The 22913-nt window shown below is 54.2% G+C and overlaps 1 protein-coding gene and 1 long non-coding RNA gene across 3 annotated transcripts; both read right to left on the bottom strand.

Annotated features, from left to right (window-relative positions):
- Window positions 1-2089: 2089 nt before the first annotated feature.
- Window positions 2090-5427, bottom strand: LOC147209888 (uncharacterized). Its single transcript, XR_015100856.1, has 3 exons — window positions 5170-5427; window positions 3273-3406; window positions 2090-3191 (listed from the first exon to the last, which is right to left on the bottom strand). It is a non-coding gene; the product is annotated as an uncharacterized LOC147209888 (long non-coding RNA).
- A 2409-nt stretch (window positions 5428-7836) lies between these two features.
- On the bottom strand, window positions 7837-21363 carry LOC147209887 (LIM domain and actin-binding protein 1-like). Of its 2 annotated transcripts, XM_086109822.1 has the most exons (9): window positions 21125-21363; window positions 20009-20382; window positions 13367-13433; window positions 12338-12426; window positions 12185-12250; window positions 12057-12111; window positions 10741-10790; window positions 10538-10671; window positions 7837-9295 (listed from the first exon to the last, which is right to left on the bottom strand). In XM_086109822.1, the coding sequence occupies exons 2-9, from the start codon at window positions 20135-20137 to the stop codon at window positions 8275-8277; spliced, it is 1611 nt and encodes a 536-aa protein (XP_085965948.1). In that variant the 5' UTR covers window positions 20138-20382; window positions 21125-21363; the 3' UTR covers window positions 7837-8274. The 2 variants fall into 2 exon arrangements, with proteins under 2 accessions (XP_085965948.1, XP_085966032.1); XM_086109906.1 differs by lacking the exons at window positions 20009-20382; window positions 21125-21363 and adding an exon at window positions 15726-15862.
- Between the last annotated feature and the right edge of the window lie 1550 nt (window positions 21364-22913).

The following is a 22913-nucleotide window of genomic DNA, read 5'->3' as shown; positions in this document are numbered from 1 at the left end:
CTGTCCACTTATCTCAAACATTTGCAAGCTTTTCTGCTCTTAAAGGTCAGGCTCCCGTCAAAGCGAGCACGGCGACCCGCCGCGTTGGTTGCGGGAGCTCTTTTGTCAGGCGGGCTCGGGACCGAGCGAAAAAAAAAAGCACCTTTGGATCCAGCGTACCTGAATGGCAAAACGAGCGCGTGTCGAGCGGGCCGTGCCGCGCGCCCGCCACTTGCGAGTCAGCCAAATGCCAGATGCTCGTCATGGCGGCGCTGGCGTATTTGTCCATCTGGAGCGCTTCGGGGCTGCGCTCGGGCCTCCGATCCGCCGGCAGCAAAAGTCCATTCGAACGGATTAGTCATCGGAAACACGGCATATCGTCCCGAAAGATTTGATCGCGGTGACGGGATATAAAGTGCACTTTAGCGACAGCGCAGCGCGTCCAAAGCGCTCGACGGCGCCGCCAATCCTTTTCGGAACGCATGTCCACACGCTAACGGCAACGTAGCGCGCCACTCCGATCTGGAAACGCTCTTTGGCCGTTCATTTTCAACATCTTCTTTCTGCTTCTCATTGTTTTTTCGCTTGTTCGCGAGGCATCCGAACGCGTTGCAATCGCGGTGGCGCAATGAATGAAACTCGCATGTCGAGCGAGCGCCGTACGCAGCTTGATCATCCGCAACGTGCTCGGAAAGCATTTTAGGGGCACTCCGAGTGCGATGCGGCTCGCCGACAACCGCGGAAGCCGTGGCGAAAAGTCGGCGCGCCGTGGGAAAGCCCAAACGGGGTTGAAAGCGAGAAGCTTCGGTCTTTGCCCCGAACAGCGAGGCTGCGGCTGCAATTTCTCTTCCGCTGGGAGTGACGACCAACGAGCACGGGCAAGGTGGCCCCGCGGATGTTCCTGCCGTCTCCCAGGCAGCGGCCCAACAAAACAAGGCTCGCACACCGGCGGGAGCGTTCTCGCCCACGTGAATGACACCGGCCCAGTCAGGAGATTGGCAGGTATCGGAGCGAGGCCGCGTCTGCCCCGGGCTAGGTCTCGCGCTCTTCTTCCGTGACGCGGCGGCAAAGAAGCAAAAGCTCGTCAAACGCAAATGCGAACGGAGCGCGCGTTGCCAATTCAGCCGAGACAAAACAACGTCGGCTCTGCGCACATCCGATCGGGAGGATAAGATTGGATGATAATTTGCATTTGATTCCGCGCACCCCGGAGGACTGCAGATCACACTCCTCGGCCTTCCCGGTCCGGTCTATTCAAGGGCGCCGGAGAGGAGGCTCCTAATTGTAAATAGCATCGATGTTTCGGACGTTTCACAATCATTTGAACACAAGGCGTGGCCGCAACGTACGCAGGCCAACAATGTGACGGGAACCGCGGTCATATCTTCTTGATCTTCTGCACGGAATGGCTAATATCGGTGCCACCTCGATGAGCTGAGAGGAGTCGTGACATGGCGACGACCGGTCCGGCCTTCTCTCTGTCTTTTGCCGGCACACCTCGAGGACCCGCGCAACGGCCACGCGATGGATGCGGCGACAACAGCGGGTTCGTCATGCGCTGAAGTCATTTCATGACTGCGGGAGTTGATGGAGTGCAATAGGATGGAGCGCTATGGCAATTCACATGGCGACCATGTACCGTATTTTCCGCACTATAGGGTGTTGTTCTTTTAAAACACTCTCGACAAACGCAGGTACGTCTTTGTCCGTCTCCGTGCCTTCTCTTCTTCAGTTCGACTCGAGAGGCGTACAAGACCGCCTCCGAAAAACCTAAACTAACGATCACTTCAATGAAACTACGAACATTGAAAATAATGCATCAAAACTGAAAAGCAAGACAGGATATCGCAAAATGATTTCTTTAGCCCCCCCCCCCCCCCTTACAGAATTTATATTGTGATTTCCTCATTTGTGAATACACAACAAAGGAATAAATCACTCCTACTGACATCTGATCGTACTGTTGGGCTATGATCAAGGAAATGCCAATGCGTTTTTCGGAGGCGGTCATGAACGCCTCTCGAGTTGAACGGAAGAAGAGAAGGCACGGAGACGGACAAAGACGCACCTGTATTTGTTGAAAAAAGCAGAGCTGTGGTTTTATTATTATTTTTTAAACGCAGACTTTATTCATGGTTTTCACAGTCTCAACAAATACAGCTACTGTACGTCTCCGTACACACGCACGCACACACACGCACACACAGGGTTATCATCCCGTGCGCCAGTACTCTAATGGGCAGGTACCGCGACACGGCTGGCCAGGGTGGCGAGGGCCCTCGAAAGCTGCTCGCATCTCTGCTGTTATTGTCTTTGCCATTTGAACGAGAAACAAAATCTTCATCAAAGTTGAAACGGGTTCCGTGTCCGACTGAACAAAAGAGAGCACCGTGATATATGCGCGTTGCTGCAAAAATCCTCAGGTTGCGGAACGCAGACCTCGCTGGACCTCCGTCTGTCTCGAGATATGAGGCCCCAAGGGTTCGAACGTACAGCGCATTTGCTCAATGTGTTCCGCGCACACGCTGGTTGCCAGGACACTGAACAAAGAGAGAGAGATCCAGGCTCAGTTCTGCAGTGGAATTTAGGGGTTGCGGAAACGAACAACCCCCTGAAGTCGGACCAAAAAAAAAAGACTGTGCCGGAGGATTAAGGACTTAGCGTAATGGATGTTTCCTTTGTTCTCACTTCAAGTCTTGAGAGCAGTCCTTCTTCCCACCGCAAAGGCTGAAAATCCCCAAAGTAGAAGCAAACGAGGTCAATTTAAGGCAAGGCAGATTTCTTTCTTTCTCAAGCGCGTTTCATACACAAGCTGACGCAACGTGCCTTCGGTGATTCAAAGTACCACGTTTCAAAGCGTTTAAAAACAAAGTGCGGAAAAAGACAACTGACTCAAATGCAACGCAAATACAAGATCCGCGACTCTTTTGCAGTTCTTTCACAGAGCTCGATCATAGGGATGAATGGGACAGAATGTCAAGACCCTGTAAAGTGAATTCACCGATTCGTTTCGAAACAGCGAGAGGTGGGCAATTTACAGAATTTTCTCCGGCTACCTGGGTACCCGTCTGTCATCGTCAGTTTTTAAAAGAAAAATCAAACCACACGTTCATCATCGGTCCATCATGTCCTTTTAACTGCACTTCTGTCATGGCCTCCGTCACCAAACTTCACCGGTCTGCCAGTCCGTCAGTGTCCCCCCCCCACGACACCTAAACACACACACACACACACGCCTGTTTCAACTTCTAAAACGGCAAAAGAAAATGAAGTTAAAGTATGAAATGGCTCGCCTGAACTAGAATCCAACTCTGCACTGTGGCCAAGTGTAAAATCCAATCCTGTTAGCTCGGATGCCAACCGTCTATATTGATCTTCTTCTTCTTGGTTCATTGGCGAGTTGCAGCTCTTTGGTCTATACTGCCACCTACAGGAAGCGCAAAGTATTTCCATAAATAGTCAATGGCAACAACCTCGCTTGTATTTAGCCCTGCGAACAAACAGACGAGACGACGGGCGGGGCGTGTTTCTCTCAGTAGACTCTTTGGTGCTTTCTACCGTCTTTATTACCGATTTGTCTTACTGTTTATTGTGCGTGTTCAGTTGCTCCACGTACAGCACTTTGTATGCAGCGATGGCTGTTTGAAAGTGCTCTAGAAATACACTTGACTTGACTTGAGTAGACGGTAAAACGGGCGTCCGTCAGCGCGGCACTTGACCCAGTCAGTGACGACTAAACTGACGGACCAAAACCCACCTTCGTCGGTGTTTTTGAGGTGTCCCCGTATTTGTCGATCGTCAGCGAAACGTCACGAGTCCGCCTTCTCCCGCCGAAGAAGTACGAAGCGCCTTCATTCTATCAGCGGCTATCTTGAAATGAACTGAATCGAATGTCTTCATTGTCATCGGAATAAAACAAGAAAGTGCTTCTTAACGTTGCTTGTAAATAAAGGAAATTGGAAATGGCCAAACAACTCGGCTCAAATCAAGTGCCGAGTTGAATCGGCACTCGATTTGAGCCGTTTCCAGCCCAGCGCTGCCAAAACAGACGTGCGTCGGTTCCCAATCCCTACTCGCCGGGATGGGCGTGGGCACGCGCATCTTTGCCTCCGCGCTCGCCCTTGCCCAAACGTACATCCGGGCGAATTCGCAGCCGACTTGATATTTTCACCGCCCTTCCGCGTGCGATTGCAGGCGACTGTCGGGACGGCGCTGCGGAAGATGCATTTCAGGGGTATGGAGCTGTTGCGAACGTGCCACGTCGCGAAAGACGTCTCGTTTTGTACCGTAGGATGTCTCGTGGCAGAGTTTGTCCGCAATCTCTGAACTTTGATTTCGCTCACTTCCCAAGCCAAATTTCTCAATTGCATTCATTTGTTTGGATTTGTCTGTCGCAGGGTCCGGCAACTGACGGGATCATGAAACGGTCGCTCTCTGCGCAGGAAAAGACGCTTCTCATATTTTCACATTCTCGGCGGGCCCCTTTGTGCAGGTAGGCAGAATTTCACTTTGCAACAACAGCAAATGCGATTTCGGCACCGACCGTGAAGCGTCACCGGCGACGAAGGGAGGCAACGCTTGCGCCTCGCGCACCGGCCGGCTTTTTTTATGAGCGTAGCCGCCGTCGCAGTCGCGCAGACGAGTTCACGCAGCGTCGTGTACCGCGCGTCGCAAAAGATCGGATTCAAATCTCGACTCCTACGCTTCCCCCGCCCCTCCCCGGAGTCCGAGGCGCTTTTGCGGGCGTTTCGTTCTTCCGGGCGGGACCCTCCGCGTCTCGCTCGGCACGGCCATCTCGATGTCACGCGCGTCTTCAAAACAAGTCCCCTCGATGACCCCGCTGAGCTCGGGAGAGAGGAAAACAATCGCACGGGGCCGGCTCCGATCGGAAGGCAAAGCGAGACGAGGCAGCTCCGATGCGCATTTCATACACAAGGCGACTCCACGCGAGCAAAGACGCGACGCCTCAAAGCCTTTGCAAAAAGAACAGCGTTCGCAAGCAAAAGGGAGAAAACAAAACACGCTTGAAAAGTCAAGAATGAAAATGTAGGCAACCGGATATGCCGGCCCGCCGGGTCCCGCGCGAGGGCTACGGCGACGCCGCGGCTTTGCCGGCCTCCTCTCGCTCACGTTGTTGAAACGGTATCCTGCGTCGAGCGAGGCTTCCATGACGACCGGGTAAATATTTACCCGTAGGAGCCGCGACCATTCCTTGAGAAGAATTTCTTGTCACGGCAGTCGACCGCCGCAACCTTCTTCCTTTTCCACTCGTTTCCCACGTTTGTGTCCGCAGGGTTGTTTGGAGCGTGCCGCGCGCTCTTTCTTGAGGGAGCGGTTTCACTCATTGCGCTTGGAATGTCTCGGCGTTCTCGACACGTTCCCATCCTTTGACAATTTTAAGGCCGCGTCCAAACAAATTCACACCTCGGCAGCGCACAACGAGGTGCTTCCAACAGGCACAAGTCACTCGACTTACGAGTTTGTCCGGACACCAACTGTCGTTTAGACGATAAACACTGTCGATATACTGTATATACAGTATATACGGTATTTATCGTCTAAACGATATATATATATATATATATATAATTTTTTCTGCTTTGACGCGGAGTGAGCGGTACGACGGATGTGAGAAATAGGTCTTTATTTTGAGTCAAACAAAAATAATGGCTTTGTCACAAAAAGAAAAAGCAAACAAGACCAATATTTCCAGAACTTTCAAAAAAGTGTTGGATTTGTTCCCAAACCCCCCCCCCCCCCCCCCCGCCCGCCCCCAAAAACAGTCTTCTCATGAGAGAATCTGTTTTGTTTGCATATTGCGGATTCTTTTTTTTTGATGACAATTTTTTCCATTTTGGTTGCAAGTTCCAAAACTTTGGTGGCGAGTTTTGAAGTTTTGTTTTGCAACTCCTGACTTTTGCTTGCAAATCGACTTCAGTCTTGCGTGCGTGTCGTGCTCTGAAAGCAGGCGAACATGTCGCCCGCCGCGCCGCCCTCGCCGCTAAATGGCAGTCGGACCCCGCTATTTTCGGACCCTCAGTAAATGTCAGCAGTGCGTCATTGTTCTCTGAAGCGCGCTCCTCCTTCACCCGCATCTGTCGTCGATCTCCTGTAGAACGGCGCGGTCAGACCCAACGTGAGCTTCCTCCTTTTCTTTCCCCTTCTTCTTGTTCTCTGACTTGATTGGCGGATTACGGCTCTTTGGCGCACGGCGCCACCGACTGTGCAGGAACTGTAAACGCACTTGGCGGGCTGCGTTTTCCAGCGGAGGTCAAAGCCGAGCGTCTCCGCTGACGCTTTTCCGTATCGAGTCAACGTTGTCGGCTCGAAGCCACCCCCGCCGTGTATCGTCACCGCCGCGGACAGAAATGCCGCGCGCGTTTCTCTGCCACCTGCGAAACGGGAGTCTGCCGGTGACGGACTGAGAAGGAAGCGTCATTACTGACCCTGTAAGTGACCTTTGCGGTAACGGATGGAAACCCGCTTCCGTCGCCGTTCAGCCCGTCGGCTGTCGTTCATCAGCAAAGGGGGGGAGGGGGGGGGGGGATTCGTCAGAGACGGACCGACGGACATGCTCTCAGTCCTGATGGAAAGCCCGCCTCTGGTTTGAAACGACCCTCTCAGCCAAGCTTTTCTCCGTGCTTTTTTCCAAATAAAATTGACGTCGCTCGGTGCGTTTGTGTTCTCGCCGTGTTGGCTGTTCGTGACCGTTGGCCGCCTGACCGGCGGTAGCGAACGCGGTGGGCGTCGGGCGCGGAGCTTCGTATCCGCTTCCGTTTAGCCTCCACGAGCCACGCTAGCTAGCGGCGGCTAACAGCCGCGGCCGCCTGCCTGTCTGCCCGTGGAGCTGCCGTGTCTGAAAATGACCACCGATTGCCACCAAAATTCAGACGCACATTCCTCCTATTGTCCACTTCAACCTGTAAAAAATAAAAATAAAATTCTGCAGAAATGCAGAATATTGCGCCGATCGCTTTTCTATTTCTAGACAAGAGAAGGAATGTCCATCAGAATTTCGGTGGCAACGAATCCCCCTTTCAGACACTTGGGACAACCCAACGTGACCTAGCAAGCCAGGAAACGAGACGGATTCTTCATGCTTGCCTCCCAGCCTGAGATGCGAGAGAAAAACATTTACGCCAAGCTCCAAAAGTGACGGGTCAATTTCCGATAAATCCCGCCAACAAGCCCAGATTCTTTCTCTCAATTTTAGTGCTGACATCATTTTTCCAAAGCCAGCTCTTCCAAAAGTGCCAGTGTCCCTGAAGTACAGAACTCGCGCAACTCGTGCCCATGCGCAACCGATTCAGGCGTCGGTATGTAGCGGCGGCAGCTCAACGCGCGACTCACGCCGATGCTGCAAGAGGTCGCCTTGTTTCGGGAGAAGGGGCGAGGTGCCGCGGACATCGCCGACGGGATCCGCCTCTCCCGATCGGCCTTTGCGCGACTCTCGGCTTCCCTGCGCTCGCCCCCGGCGCGCCATCTCCCCGAGGACCGAGGGAAGGACGGAGCAAGCGGCGGTCTGCGCCATCCCGTCGTACGGATGCGAGACGCGGCCCGTGAGAAAAGCCGGGGAGTCCTCGACGAGGCCTACCTCTGCGGCGTCATCGTTTTGCCGGCTCCCCGCCGGACGTTACGTCCTCACTCGTCCGACTCCGCCAACCCTCTGCCGGTTTGGTGCCCCCTCCGCTCCCCTCCGCTTGCGCATCAACGAGAAGTCGGCCTTTCGGGGAAAATCATTTCTTACCTCATGGAAATATGCGAGTTTGCCATCTGCGCTCGACAGTCGCCATCGCTTAAGGCACCTTGCGCGTAGCTGTTCCCATTGGTCATCGTTCACAGAGGAATAACAACTCGGAGGTTTGCTACACAATTTATTTCAGTAGGAAGTCATGGCTCGAGAAACAGTGCGTCAAATTCGGAGCGCGCAGTCTCGGTTAAAAGAGGAACATCCCAAATGGGAAGAGCGCGTCTTCAAAATACTTTTGAAAAAGTAACAGGCGGAAGGAAGGCTTTGCTTGATTTCGTCACCTTCTCATTGGCATTTGGAACGCAGGAGCCGCAGTGGCAAAGCGCATTCAAATTCAAATGCCAAAAGGTCGGATGAAACGCGACCTTGAGTTTGAGCCTTGACGTCGAGGTTTGTAAAAAACGGAGACAAAAGGCTGAAAAAGGCTCAGAGGAAGAAAACATCGGAATGGCTTTGATGGTAGAAAAGAGGCACGGTTCAAGAACTTGGTCGCGTTCGAGCTGAAACTTGCGGCCACTCGGGCGGCAAGTGGACGTCGGACGGGTTCAGAAATCCTCCTCCTCCTCCTCCTCATCGTCGTAGTAACGATTTCGCTTGATCATTTCCTCCACGCTGAGCGGCTCCGGCTTTCGCTCAGCGGCTTCTCGGCCCTCGTCCCGCGCCGAGCGGCGGACCCCCGCCTCTTCCTCCTCAGCGCAACGGTCGGGTTTCGCCTTTTCCTCTTCCTCGCCTTTGTCCTCCGCTCGAGCCGGACCCAAAGCACCGACCTCGGCGGCGAGTTGACGCTTGGACCCGTCATCTCCCTTCTCCCGGTCTCGGCCTCCCTTCTCCGGCACGCCTGGGCCCTCCCCCTCTGACACGCGGTCACCCTCCTCTCCGAAGCCGCCGCCGACATCCCCGCAGCTGTCCTCTGCGGGCGCGTGGCCGTCCGGCAGCGGCCCGTCCGGCAGCGGCCCGTCGGGCTGCGGCCCGTCGGGCTGCGGCTCCGTGCTCGGCGGTTCAGCGGAAGCTTGCTCTGCCGGCGTGAAGGGCGTGCGGCGCGCCTTCAAGGCGCTCCTCGGGAAGCGGGAAGCTTCACCGGCTTGTTCGGGCGGCGAGGAGTCGTCGTCGTCGGCGGCGGCATCGTCCTCCGGGGGCCACTTGGCTCGGACGGGCTTGCGGCTCGAGTCCGCCGGCGTCGCGGCTCCGCCGCGGCCGCCATCGCAGCCTCCGTCGCCCTGCGGACGCGGCGGCCAGGAAATTTTCAGCCTGCGCGCATCCGACGGCCTGCGGCTTTTCTCCGGGGTTCCTTGTCCCAGGGCCTCCATGGTGGCGGTCAGGACGTTGACCTTGGCCAGCGGGGCGTCCTCCACGCCGGGGCCGGCGGAAGGCGGGCTCTCGGAGACCCGCGGCGAACGCGTCGGCGTCGACGGGGCGGCCGTCTCCCCCGCCTCGCCTTTGCTTTCCCACAACTCCTTGTGGGGCCGGTGGCCGAAGCCCTCGTCGTAGTTCCCCTTGGCCTTGAAGAGCTGGCAGAAGTGCGGCTTGCAATACACGTTGTCGTGCAGGGACGCGTAGTTGACCAAACTGGATGGCAAGAGAGGGCGCACAAGCTCAACAAATTGCAGCCACTCTTCAGAGTATTCAACCTCACTGCAAAGGAAGGCACTAAACCCGCTCACAAGTGGTCACAGGGGAGTTCCAGTCAAACGTTTTTCGTGAGGATATATTCGATGGGGCCCCCGCTCGTCTCAACGCGGCATTCCGATGAACGTCGCCTTCGCCGACATGAACTAAGCGGCAAAAGCCGCACTTTCTTTGTTTTCACGCCGTTCGGGGAGCGGCCGTTTTGCCACTGGCCGTGGACCCAAAAGGACATCTTTGCGACATCGCGGCGCTCAAGGGCTCGAGTCACGACCGATGACGGCTGCGCGCTTTTCTGGGTTTGCTCATGTGATGTTCCTGGCCTGTTTCGTGGTGTTGTTGTTGTGGGGCTGACTTAAGAGAGTCGCATATTTTGCCGAGTCGGCGCGCGGTGTAAAAAGCTTTGAAAACAACCGCTTTGAACCACCCTCACGATACCGCAAACTGCCGAGTCAAAACACCGCTATGTCCGCTCTCAAGCACCTGCTTACAACCCAGACTCCAGTCGTCGCCTTCTAATTCTCTGTCAAGATGTCAAGCTGAACATATTTGCGTGACAAAAATTACTTTTTTTCTTTGGCGTCATCTTGTGGCGTCGAAAGAGCATTGCAGAGCGAGCGCAACAACAAAAAAAGTTTTCGACGCTAGCTGAGAGGAGGTTCCGCAGGAAAAACAAACGAGTGAAAATCCAAAGCGGCACAAGAAATCACAACTCCTACAAACATAGCCCTGATATACCACTCACGACTAGAAGATTACGAGTGAATCCGAAAAAAGGTCTTTTCAACCTTTATGGAGTAGACGGGCAGCACTCACAAAAGGCTCGCGGCGCGTTGGGCTTTCAAGTCAAACGCGCAATGACCTTCATTTGATCTCCTCTAAACGAGTCCGTTCCATTCAGGACCGTGTTGCGGAAGAACAAGTGGCACTGCGGTTTCCAAGAGGTGGAAACCGGTTCACCCCCTCTCGGGTCATCTCTCAACTTATGGAGGACAATCGACTCCGGAACCGTACGTGGATACGAGTGGAGCCTTTCGGTTCAGTGGGATCGCCATTCGATTTGACGTGGCGCGCCGGCAGCTTTTGTCAAGTTTTGTTCCTGGTTAGCGCTCTGCAAAAGCCCAAGCTATACAAAAACCCCCCCACAAACAAAGTCATCCATATCGGCCATGGATAGATGCTCACCTGAGTTTGGTGTTGCAGTGACAGCAGCGGAAGCAAGCGCTGTGGAAGATCTGACGATTGGCCACCAGCCTCTCCAGAGGATACACCGTCTTGCGGCAGGACACGCAGGCGTCCCGAACGGCCGGACGGAAACTCTGCTCCAAGTAGATATGCCTGAGTGGGAGTGCGGGTGTCGGCGCGCGTCGAGGCGCCGCGCCACTCACCTTTGGGCTTTTGGCCGCAGAGCAGCAAGCGGCGTTGCTGGCACCGAGACCTGTGGCGGCAAATCCACATTTCAACACCAGGCGGTGCGCTCGAGCATCCGTCCCTTCCGCCTTTTCACCAATCACAACTCATTTTGCCAGAGAAGGGGAAGCTCGGTTTAAAAACATTTTTTTTTAAATTCCCGCTCGCCAAACGTGGAATTCCTTCACGCCGCATGCCATGGACCGAACCAGTAACAGAATCAGGAGATTTGAAATCATGGCGTGGACAAGAAAGAGATGGAAATGTGCCTTTTGCAAAATGGGATTTATCATTTGAGGAGCATTTAGTGAGCAGCCAAATGGGAAAAATGTGCCCATCCACATCGTAATCTGAAGGATCTGATCTCAGTGCGGGAAGATCGAATCGGCGGCATAAAACGGCGAGAGGAACAAACTGCGAGAGGAACGAGGCTGTCTTGAGGATTGTATTGGACAACCTTCTGAGGGACTCGCTGCAATTTGGACAAGTAGGTCGGACACGCGGGGAATTTGTCTCCGGTGGTACAAGCTACACGACGATTGCAATCACAAGCAACTACCATCAACAAGGACGTGACGTAGTCGTATCGAAAGACTTTGAGTCACGTCAGGGTACCGTCGTGCGGTCGTAGCACCCAATGACAGCTGTGCGACAATGTGCAGAGTTATCGAGCGCAGATAACGTCATCGGCGGTGCAGTACAATACCGCGACGTCGTGCAACTAGCGCAGATAATCGTTGCCCCAATTTTCAAGTGGCCACTAGCAGTAACTTTTGGTGTGCGATCATACAGAAAGTCCTTGAGCGCTTGAAAGTGTCTGGTGCAGTCGAACGTAGATCGATGAGAATTGTTGGAGCTCCGAGGATCAATGCGGTAGGTAATTCTGTTCCACGGGGGTGTGCGACAATGCGAAGAGCCACGAGAGATTTGGGTTACTGTTTCGGGAGTTCATGGCGAGCGGGGAGAAGCCGTTTGATCGTCTGCCGGTTTTGCCTGAGGGGAGTAGCTGGAAAAGGTGGTGAGGGGGGGGGGGGGGGGGGTCCGTGCCCTTGTCTCGGTTCTTGTGTTGTGCAAGTCCTCCAGAGTGGTTAGGGCGGTGCCAATGATTTTGTTTTTTTTCTCCGCAAGTGAAACCGAAACATTCCTTCTAGGGAAGAGCTCAGGGTGGCGCCATTTTGTCCTGGCCATTTTTATGAATATTTCATTCAAGATCATTCTGTTGAAGCATTATGATTGATTGATTTATAATTCGTTTTCAAATTTCCACAATTTTATCCGTGTAGAAATACGTTACCGTTGTTGTCGGCGTTCAAACCTTTTCTGTTGTTTGGCAACTCAGCTTCTGGACTCTGGCATAAAATAAAAACAACTTGCATCATATGGTCATGATCCTCAACATAACTCCGCGAAGGCCGAGCTCACCATGTCCAGGGAGAAGGGTGGGACGTTCTCCTTCTGTTTGCCACCAAATGTTTCTTGCGGATCGTTCTGAGAGTGATCGATAACTAATATTGGTGCTTTTTTTGTTGTTGTTTGTTTTCTGGGGGGGGGGGGGGTACCAAGTAGAGTACTCACATTGACCGGGGAGGCGTCCTGCTTGGAGATGGCAGCCCGGTAGAGGGCCATCCTGTCTCGGAGAGGAGTCGACTCTGCGAGACTTCCGTCTGACGCAAAAACAAGACGCCGCGTTATTCCAGGTCCTTGTTTTGTGGTCAATCTGTTAACCTGCAAAATTGTGGCCAATTTTGTCGAGCGGGCAGTTTCCCCCTTTGAGAACTAGAATCTCTCCGGTGCACGATGAGGCCGACACCACCTGCGAATGCTTGCGTTGGTCTTTCTCAAAGATTGTCCAATGGAATGTTGTCTCTGACCGAGTCGCCTTCAAAAATTAGAAGAGGGTGTCCACAGGGTGCAATCGTAGGACTACTTAGCTTTCGTCTATAGGTCAATGACATCTACGGTATGTTGTGTAAGACCCTGAATGAGGGGCGAGTTTCCCACCTCTGGGGTTAGGGTTAAAAGCTCCTTTCGGTACCGCTCGCAAAAGGCCCAATATTACGCGGTTCTCGCCGGCTGCTCTGAGCAAGCACCCGAGCCAGGGATATTCCACCCTCAGAGGCAGCACCGGAGCAAAAAGTCAGGCTTCAAAACGGACTCACTCCTCATAGCATATCGAGGTCCGCGCTGTTTTATGCGGCACGCGACAGCCGTGTGCCGGTCGGTCGTGTGAAAGCGCGGCAGCTGCGACAGCTCATCGCCCGTCAAACGTACCGCCGCCTATTTTGACAAGTGATTCATCGTTTGGAGGCACGGTTGAACTTGCCGGTCCTCGCAATTTCAGCCTCTCAACCGTAAATAGAAGAGTAAACGTTTGCAAAACATGGGCTTGGACTTTTGACAAGAATGATGGAAAAATATCTGTTTTCGTTTCAATCCAACTGATCGCTCGAAAATAAAATCGTTGATGATTCGCGAAATTGTGAGTCGCAGCCCTTTGCCGCGTTCCGTCTGAAAGCGGAATCGACGTCACGGCTCTCAAGCGCCCGTGTTCCGCGTCGAAGGGACCCTGTCGCATGCATTGGGGTTTTGGCGCAGAGTACATACCCCCCAGAAGTTGCTCCATGCCGGCCGTATCGCCACCGTTTCCGCTGCTCGACTGCTCTCGAGGCACCTGCAAAGAAAACGAAACGGGAGCCAATCAAACGCGAGCCAGGAAGCAAAAAGACGTTTGCTTCCTGGCTCGCAACAAAGCCGCCGTTCGCTGGCCACGCGCGTCTTTGTTGCCCCGCCGCGCTAATCCGCTTAATGAGCTCAGCGAGGCCGGCAGACGAGCCGTCCGATCGGCCGGAGACAAAACGCGCTGCGCCCGTGACGTGTCTCCGCATTCACATTGAAATCATTCAAGCCCGCTGGGGTTGGAAGGCAATTGTTCTCTCGATTGATTTCACCTTTATTTACCCAGTCGGCGAATGCCTCGAGATTGAAATTGATAGAATTCAACGTGACTGGGCTTGGGAGTGTCCACTTTATGAATAGAACCTTTATTTATCCAGCGAGGACAACAGATTCTCCTTTGCGATGCCAAGCTGACTGCAGACCATCGTCAAACAAAGCAAATCCAAACCGTACACAGTGCGCAACATGCGAGACGCTCGTTTCGCACGTCCAAAACAAATCACGTCACGCCACGCGCTGAATTCAAGTTTCATCATATGCCGTAACGGGTGCAATCCGCCCACACCCGCCACCAACATTTTAAACGATATTGGAATGAATGAGGGGAGTTTTTCGATGGGCTTTTTTGTTTGTTTGTTTGTTTGTTTGTTTTTGCATAGTCATCCTGAAAATGAATACGATGATTGATCAAAAGTCGTGCCAACTCTGGTCAGGGAAAAGTGAATCCATCTGCTGCAGTGTGCAGAGTTCGGGCGCCGGTCAAGCTATGAACGCGCCGAGATCGGCCGCATTCATGCCAGCTTTTGCTCTTTAGAGATCGTTTACGTGGCCTTCACTCAGACCGCTCAGCTCCGCACATTACGCCCAGCAAGGCAGCCTGCAAAAATGAAGTTAGCCCTCCATTTTGTCTTTACTGGCTCGACTCATGTCGCTCGCGTGTCGTTTCCCACAAACGTCCGCTGGCGAGAGCGGAGAGCGGAGAGCAGATGGGCTTGCGCTGCCTTTGTGTTTAGGAGCAGAAGCGCAGGCCTTCCTTTGCCCTCACTTGATCGCGCTGTCAAGGGACGCTCCGGCGCCTTTTGTCTCACATCAACGTGCTCACTCTTGACGGGGCAAGTCCAGTCCAAAACGTCAATATGCAGCCCCGCCAGTCTAAACACGGCATTCCGATTAAGATCGCGTTTGTGGAATAAGCGGCAAAATACCAACGGGTGTTTGGATCTCCCTCAGGGGGCGGCCATTTTGCTACTTGCCGTCAACTGAAAACGGCAGCGCCGATACTCGGGGCTCCGCTAACGACCAATCGCGGCTCACCTGCTTCTTGAGTTTGCTTACGCCGCGCGCTCGCTGAGCCAAAGTCGAACTCACGATGACATTTCGACTACGTGCCCGGAGATGAGCAAAAATCTCGGCGGGGCGAAAGAATCGATAAAAGGCACCGGGAAAACAAAATGGCAGACAACTTGTGCCTTTCGGTTCCCCTTGCGGGAATATGAAACATTGTTGTGTCCCGAATGAACCCAACAGTTTCAAGTTGGAATCGTTTTGAACTCTAAAAGTGCAAGTTCAACTCTGAACAGCTCCGTTTATTGGCAGGAGGTTTTATTTTTTCCTTGTGGAAAAAATGGGGGGCAGCATTGGATTCTCGGATTCCCCGAATCATTCGGAGGTTTTAAGGCTTGAATTGGTGGAGAAATGTCGACTGTCAAAAAAGGGCAGATGTTTCGTTGTATTTGTTGCCAACGTTTGGCAGGAGACGAAGAAAGTGCGCTCAAGCGGGCCCGCTTGACGCCCAAACCGGCGCCATTGGAATGGATCAATCGCCCTGGCCGGATTCGGTTCTGCGGGCCGAGGCGGCGGCTAAGAAGAGGCGCCGGCAGATGTTGCCGGGTGTAGCCCAGACACACGAGGAGGGGGTGTAAACATTTGGCCCGCCCCATGTCAACGTGCACGGGGGCTCTAACGGGGGGGGGGGGGGGTCTCAGCAGGCCAGACAAAGAATCTGCTGCTAATCTGGATGCCTTCAAAGCAGCAATGCAAATGTGCAAACGACACGGTCTGTGGCTCACACGCGACCAAATGACGACAGCAGCCTCGCCTCACGTTTGGCCTTTCACAAACAAAGCAAAAGAAGGAAAGCCTTTGACTCTGCACAGGCGACAATGTTTGGCCCCAAAGAGCCACTTGTTCATCTGCGAAGGCAACTTTGAGAGGAGGCAGCTCTCACAAGCTCAACTACAAAGTACTTTCAAAGAAAACGCAAACAAAAGCACCCGCGTATAACTACCTCTCCCGTGAAGAGAAACGACGACTGAGGGGCAAGAAGAAGCCGGCGCGGACGCGTTGAGGCCATGCAGCGCTCGGCTCCGAGGCGCAGACGGTGTGGGCCGGCCCAGACTGGCTCATGACGCAAGAGGGTATGAGGCGAAGGGGAGAGGGAGCGGGTGCGGCTGGGGAAGGAGGGGGGGGGGTCCTCGCACTGGATTGGTAGCGCTGTCAAAAGGGAAGGAGGGCAATTGAAGGAACGTCATCGGGAGGCTCTGGAGGAGGCCAAACGGGAGCAAGCGATTTGCGTCCGCGAGCTGCTGCGGAATCGCCGCCGCGACCAGAGTTGCGGGACTCGAGACCATGACTCAAGACTCAAGACCAACTGCGTCCATGACGTGACGAGTTTGCCTTCTTGCCTTTTGAACATTTGCGCTGTCAAGGGAGCGTGCCATTTGTGTTCTTTGAAAACTCACCAACACGTAGGCTAGATCCACCTCTAAGGAGAAGACGGTCAAAGGTCAAGGACAGTGAATGCAAGTCGCGCGTCATCACGTAGCCCGGCAACCTTCCGTCAGCGTCACGGCTCAAACGTGAATAATACCAACGTACGCGATGACGGCTAACGTTCCGCGATGAGCCGCGCCATCGGCGGAGGTGGCGGCGAACCTTCGCCCGCCCGACCGCCGGGTAACTCCGGATGATGGCGCGGGACTGAAAGTTGAGGCCTCCGCGACCTCGCGTCGCCGAGTTGGCCTACCGAGGCCCACGCGCGCATTCAGCAGCGGCCGGCGTATTTGGTAGCCGGGCCGAGGGACGAGCCGTCATTCGCGCAATCCTTTGCCTCGGCGTAGGAGGTGACGTTTGAGATCCGAGCGCCGGAGGGCGGGAGTGAACTCAAGCCACTTCGCCGGTCGCATTGTCTCACAATTGGTTGACAAATAAGCTCCCGGCCGTTTGGTGCCACTCCCGGCGGAAGGTCAACCCAAAACAAGGAAAACGGCGCCTTGTTTATAAAGAAGGAGCCCGTCAGTCTTCTCATTCGATATTTAGCCGACTTAACGGCGCCGCGAGCTTGCCATCGGGGAAACCGTCCATACCGTAGAAAAAGCCAATGTAAGCGCATCATTTTAGCACAGATCCTTTCCATCAAGTGTATTTAGGGTGAGATGTGTTTGGCTTGTCCGATCTTGCTCTGCCCAACCAATCGCAGACCCCGGGCGCATCGGAGGGGCCCACGTGCAACGGCACAGCCACGTACTGGAAAGCAAATGAACAGAATCGACCGCGAGGGCTTTCTTGATCAGATTTCCACGCAACAAATATGAACATTTGGCCGGTCGACGTCGGCCATTGCTCGCGGCCGTTTAGGGAAGCGGAGGGGGCCTCCCTCGCCCTTTTGCGCATGTCACCCAGATGGCAAAAAGGGCCGCATTCATTTCCATGCCTGACAACGGGACGACGGGGGTGTCGTCGTGCGGGGGGAGGGGGCGGGTTCAGTAAAACAGTGGAGGGAGATGGCTGGATTAAAGGGTTAGCCAAAAGTGGAGGTCGACGTGAGGTTTCAAGCGTGTGTGTGTGTGTTGGGGGGGGGGGGGCGGTTGGAGCGGAAGTTTGCACACATGTGATTGATGTGGTTGAAGATCAGCTGATGTCATGACCATCCAACGTGACATCGGCGCTCTTCCAAAGAGCAACCGCGGGGGCCCTCGCGCCGGCCCTTCTGCGCTCGCGTCCAATTGAGCGCTCGCGTCCTTTCACGCGGCTCCGCTCATCCGTGCATCGCAAGACGGCCACTTTGACGAGGCTGCGCTCGTCGAGCGCGGCGGCCAACGGCTATCGGCCAATTTCATCTTCCCGCGGGCCTATTTTCAGACTTTCAACTTTGTTTCCCTTTCGCAACAAATGTCATCACGCAAAAATGATTTGCGCAAAGTAATTCCACCGCTCGCCTTCTCTGGACTTACAAACCACGCTAGAACGATGACCTCCGTTTTGGTTCTGTTGGCAGAAAAAGATGGTGTGAAATATTTTGCACACTAGAACTAATTTGGCGTGCTTTCGTTGCCTTGTGATTGAATTGTGTCTGCTTCTAAACAATCCCAAATACTGTCGCCGTCACTGCAAACTATTGGTTTGCACATCGAAGAAAAAAAAAGGAACCAAATATTTATTTTCTGCGTGTGTGTGTGTGTGTGTGTGTGTATAAAGTATATACACACACCACACACTATACGGCGACCCGGCGATGGAGTGGTTGGAGTTTGCATGTTCTCCCCCGTGCCTGCGTGGCTTTTCTCGGGGTAGGCCGCTTTCCTCGCCCATTCCAAAAACGTGCATGGCAGTTTAATGGATCTCTGGAAAGCGTGAGCGCGAACGGTCGTTTGTCTACGCGTGCCCCGCGATCGGGCGGCAACCGGTTAAGGGTGCGCCCCGCCCGCTGCCCGAAGACGGCCGGGGTGGGCTCCGGCACGCCCGTGACCCTGGTAAGGAGAAGCGCTTTGGACTTTATTTACGCTCTCCGCGATCGGGGTTTTGCCCGCGTCCAAAATTGCGCGGCGGCCGCCCCCCGGCCGGCCCGATTGATCTCGCTCCGCACGGCGTAAAGCTCCGGTCGTGCCGATTGACGTCTCTCTTCGTATTTTAACTGCGGCTGCGGCTGCGGCGTTGCGTCGCGCCACTATGGGGGCGCTCAGGGAAGACCCCGAGCAACGGGCTCCTGTATGCCTCCGTGTCCCGCGCGCACGCGCGTCAAGTGTCACCCCGAATCACGCCGCGAGTAGAAATATTGGAATGACGACGCCAACAAATCGAATAACATCATCGACGACAAAAATAAGCCCGGTCACGGCTACCACGGCGTTCCGAAAGCCAACCAATACGGCTTTGCTCTTCCCAGTCCGGCCCCGTCCTAACAGCGGGAAAAAAAGTCCACGGGCGCAACTGTTTTATGGACTGGAGGTTGGCCCACGTCCACACAAAAACATTTGACACGCCACTGAAAAGAGTCCTTTGAATCTGCCCAATACGTCGATTAGAATATGAATAATATTAGAATTTGGGAATAATAGAGCGATACGTACATTGGTTGCGAGTCTGCCACCAGACAAACTGAGTGCCATCCTCCCGCTTTCAAACACACGTGACTCGTGAGCATTTTGGCCGACTTTCTTGTCCAAGATGGGACGATTCGATGAGGGTTTTCCTTTTTTTTTTTTTTTTAACGGAGCGCATCCTCCCTCGCTCGAAGGCAAAGGGCGCATCGCAATGAGCGCTCGCTCGCCAGTCGCTAAGCGCGCTCGCTCATCAAGAAGTGTGCAGCTGGCATGGCGTCCTTGATGATGATGCGCGCCGACGCGCTGCGGCTTGAATGCTTTCGACGGATCTTCGTCTTTGCTGACCTAATAAGGAGCGACCGCATTCATTCGTCATGTGACCCGGCGAGGACTCTTTGCAATTCTCTGTTTCTTCTTTTTGCAATTGTAATTGGGAATAAACATCTCTTCGTGCGCAGTAATCCCCCCCCCCCCCCCCCATTTTGGGTCCTCCTGCATCGCAGATCATTCTTTGAAGCATCATTTTTTTGTAATTGACATATGTTGACGACGTCTTTGAAAAGTGCGATTACAAAAGTTTCAATGTGATGAGCGTGTGTGCGGGAAGTTGAATCTGTCAAGCAAGCTTTTTTTGAATGAAGCGCTCTCTCTCTCTCTCCCCCTCCCTCTCTCTCCCTCTCAGGCAAATTCTCACCTATCGCCGGTGGTTCGGAACGTACCTGAAAATGTGAGCGGTCGGCCTGAACCCGTGACTGATGTTTGCCTTCCAACATTCAGGACGCAACTGCAACGTTGGATTGTTTAAGCGTGGACAACAGTTAGTGTCTAGTGCGGGATGTCTTCTCTTGCATGCGGTGTTTTGTTTTGGAGGGGGGGGGGGTGGACTTCCCGCATCCACTATTGCCGCTGAAACGATACAGATTTGCCCATTGTGGGACTGCTACAGCTCATCTTTTCTCGAGTTGACCTCGAGGCTATTATTCTGCCGTGCGAGTGACACTTTGGGGCATCAGCCCCCCCCTCTCGGAACCCGTCAGCTGAGGGAAGGCCAGCCAGGGTCGAGCACAGCACGTGACAAGGAGCGTGACGCCGCCGAGGCTCTTTGACACCGAGCGAAGCGATTGACTCAACGCGTGAGCGATCGGCGGGCTCTTGTCTGGACTGGTTTTGAAATCGGAGCGGCCGGATCGACCCGGACGTCGGGCAACTTGGTCGGAGCCCGTTGCCGATCCTCGTGGCGACGACTCACCCGCCGGGCCTCCCCCTTCTCGAAAACCATCTTCAGGTCATTGAGGGGAACGCTCGGTCTTTCCGGGCCGGGCGCCCCCTCGAGCGCTCCTTCCCGCCGCTCCGCAACTCCGCCGGCCTTCGCCTCCATCGTCGCCTGTTCCCGAGGGGCGGGACGGCCGCGCGCCGCCAACTCCGCGTCTCGCCGGTCCTCCCGCAGGCCCGGCTCGCGGGCGTCCGGTGCTCTCTGGGCCCGCGACTCGCCGGCCGTTGATAGACGGGGCCGACTTTCTCGGAAGGCGGAGCCGCTGCCGGGCGGTTCGCTGCCGCCGGATGGCGCTTCTTTCAAACGCTCAGGTCGCCGCCGCGAAGGGACGAGTGCCGAGATTCCGCCACCTGCGGAGAGGAATATGTTTGATGAGACGCAAAGGAACACAACGTCGCTCGAACTTGTCACCGATTGGTTCGGCGCACTCGACAATGAGCACAAGAATGTCTGTCCTCAAGCTAAAACCTTTCGGCCGGAAACCGAAGACGATACGTCTCCTCTTCATCTGTTCACAAGTTCACCCGGAATGAAGCGAGAAATGTGAAGAGTTTTTGAGTTCTTGTGTTCGGTTGAAGAGAACTTCTGTGACCTGGCCGACAGTTTCTGTTTCTGAAACTTTGTCCCGGTTGGAGAATTCACTGCCCCACCCACACTTTTTTTTTTTTTTTTTTTGTCCGAACACAAGAAATATGAAATTTATCATCAAACGAGACACGCCGAACGCAATAGATTGAAAAAACTACATTTTCCTCCAACATGGAATGCGGAGCCACAACAAGGTTCCAGATGTGATGACTCACCATTTGGAGACATACAAAGAGCGATACCAGCCGCCATTTAGATGCGAGCAGAGTTTAGACAACGAAGGCCACCGAGACAGGCTGAGGGAGGTTTGATCACTTTGAAACACAACTTAATGGCAAGCGAGTTTGTCAGAGGGGGAGGAGGGGCTATGGGGAGCGAAAAGCCAGCAGAGACAGGAAACCGCCCAACAGAAGAAGACAAAGAGCGATTCAGACAAGGGTGTGCTGGATGCGCTTCGAAAGTAGCGACCGAGAAAAAACTTCAAGTCAAAGAATAAGTCAAAACCTGAGAGGGGCCGGAGACCCGCTGGTCCGCTGGCGTCGACGAGCGTCGGCCGGCCGGCAACAAACGCCACAACGCGCTCCGGATGTGAGAGCCGGGACCGGCGATTGCGACCTCTCCCACCCCCAACGTCCCACGAGAGAAGCACAGAGAGAGAGAGAGAGAGAGAAGGAAGGAAGGAAGCAAGGGAACCGGGAATAAGGGAGGGACGCCAGGGGGCGGGGAAGATGAGAAAATCTGAAACAGAGGTGGTCAGTGAAGGAAAATAAGTCCAGGAAATGAGAAGGGGGAGGGGAGCGGGCGCTCCACATGCATTGCCATGCCGTCATCTCAAATCTCTTTTGCACCTTCTATCGGTCAGCAGCCAAACTGGGATTCGAATGCGGCAGACGTTTTCTTTTCATCCTCGCTGCCCTCCTCTGCCGCCATCCGCTGCCCGACCGACGAGTCGGTGGTCGGTACAAGTCGTGACAAAGAAAGCAGCAGACTCCACGCGTCTTGCCGGCCGGCCTTTGTTTTGGTTGGACCGGGGATGCCGTCGGCATCCGGTGCCTGCGCTTAGCGCGTTTTTAAAGCGTGACGAGTGGCAGTCGGTCGTCTTTACAGAATTGCATTCCAAAAACAACAACAACAAAACCATGAGCCATCGAATAAGCCCTTGATTAAATGCCTCTCATATCCTCCAGACCCGATCCATTCGCAGCAAAACAATTGTCGATGGACGCAGATGATGTCGTCCGCTCCTCTTCTCATTCATGACATTTTCATGGAGTTTTTTGGGCATGTGACACACTCGTAAATCATTTGATCTGAACTTTGGCCCCTACCAGCTTATTGGGTGTATATTCGCTGTCCGATAGGCGCATTTCTTGTCCGTCCCACCCTTCCGCGGCCAAACCCATCTGACCCGGACAGCAACCGAGGAGGCGGGGCCGATATTGCTCCGCGCGGGTCTTCACTTGCTCCCCGCAAAGTCAGCGAAGCCCCAGCGAGAAGAGCAGTCCACGATGCGGACAGAGCGGGTCTCGGGCGCCGGGGCGGGCGAGGAGCCGGAGTCACGCGGGCCGCGCGAATGAACGTCATCGTCTTCTCCGCTTGACCGGGGTCAAATGACTCGTGACACTTACGGCTCGATTGTTGTCGTCGAAGGGAAATTCGATGTTTTCATTATTAGTCATTTGGAATATCGCAGTACCACGCAAATATTTGTGCCGATGAGGTCAAAAAAATGAAGCCGCTCCATTGGTCAGTGACACGTGGAATGCGCGATCGCTGAATTTTGAAACGTCCGTCTTGTTTCGGCACTCGCGTGAGGAAGGAAACGCAAGCGTCTAGTTCCGGGTGGCCCAAACGGAGCTCCTTCGCGCCGTGACCGCCCATCGCGTTGATATTTCCGCGTGTCATTTGTCCTTTCTAGACAGAGTCATTTATTCCCGTTGGCTGGCGAGCATTGAAGTAGCAGAACATGTGCTGCGTTTTTGTCACTTGTCGAGATGAACTTGTTGAAATCCTGCATTTCAATCGTGCCAATTAGCTTAGTGGGAAACAGTGAGCGATGTCACCGTGAACAAACTGTGTTTTGGAACGTTAACCGAGTCGCTTTTTACGATGGAGCGCATCGTGAACCCGACTCCCTTTTGATCGACGTAAACCATTGTCCCCGCGCTCCCAAATGGCGCTCCCCCATCCCTTAGGACCGACGGAGCCTTGTTCAACTGCTGTTCAACATGGAAGCCTTCTCCACTCGGTTCTTCAAAGCTCTCTCTCTGTCTCTCTCTCCTGCGGTTGCACC

The sequence above is a fragment of the Hippocampus guttulatus genome, chromosome 1 (genome assembly GCF_054856545.1).
Source record: "Hippocampus guttulatus isolate MCC_2025c chromosome 1, RoL_Hgut_1.0, whole genome shotgun sequence".
Classification (NCBI taxonomy): Eukaryota; Metazoa; Chordata; class Actinopteri; order Syngnathiformes; family Syngnathidae; genus Hippocampus; species Hippocampus guttulatus.
This window is presented reverse-complemented; position numbering and strand designations above follow the sequence as displayed.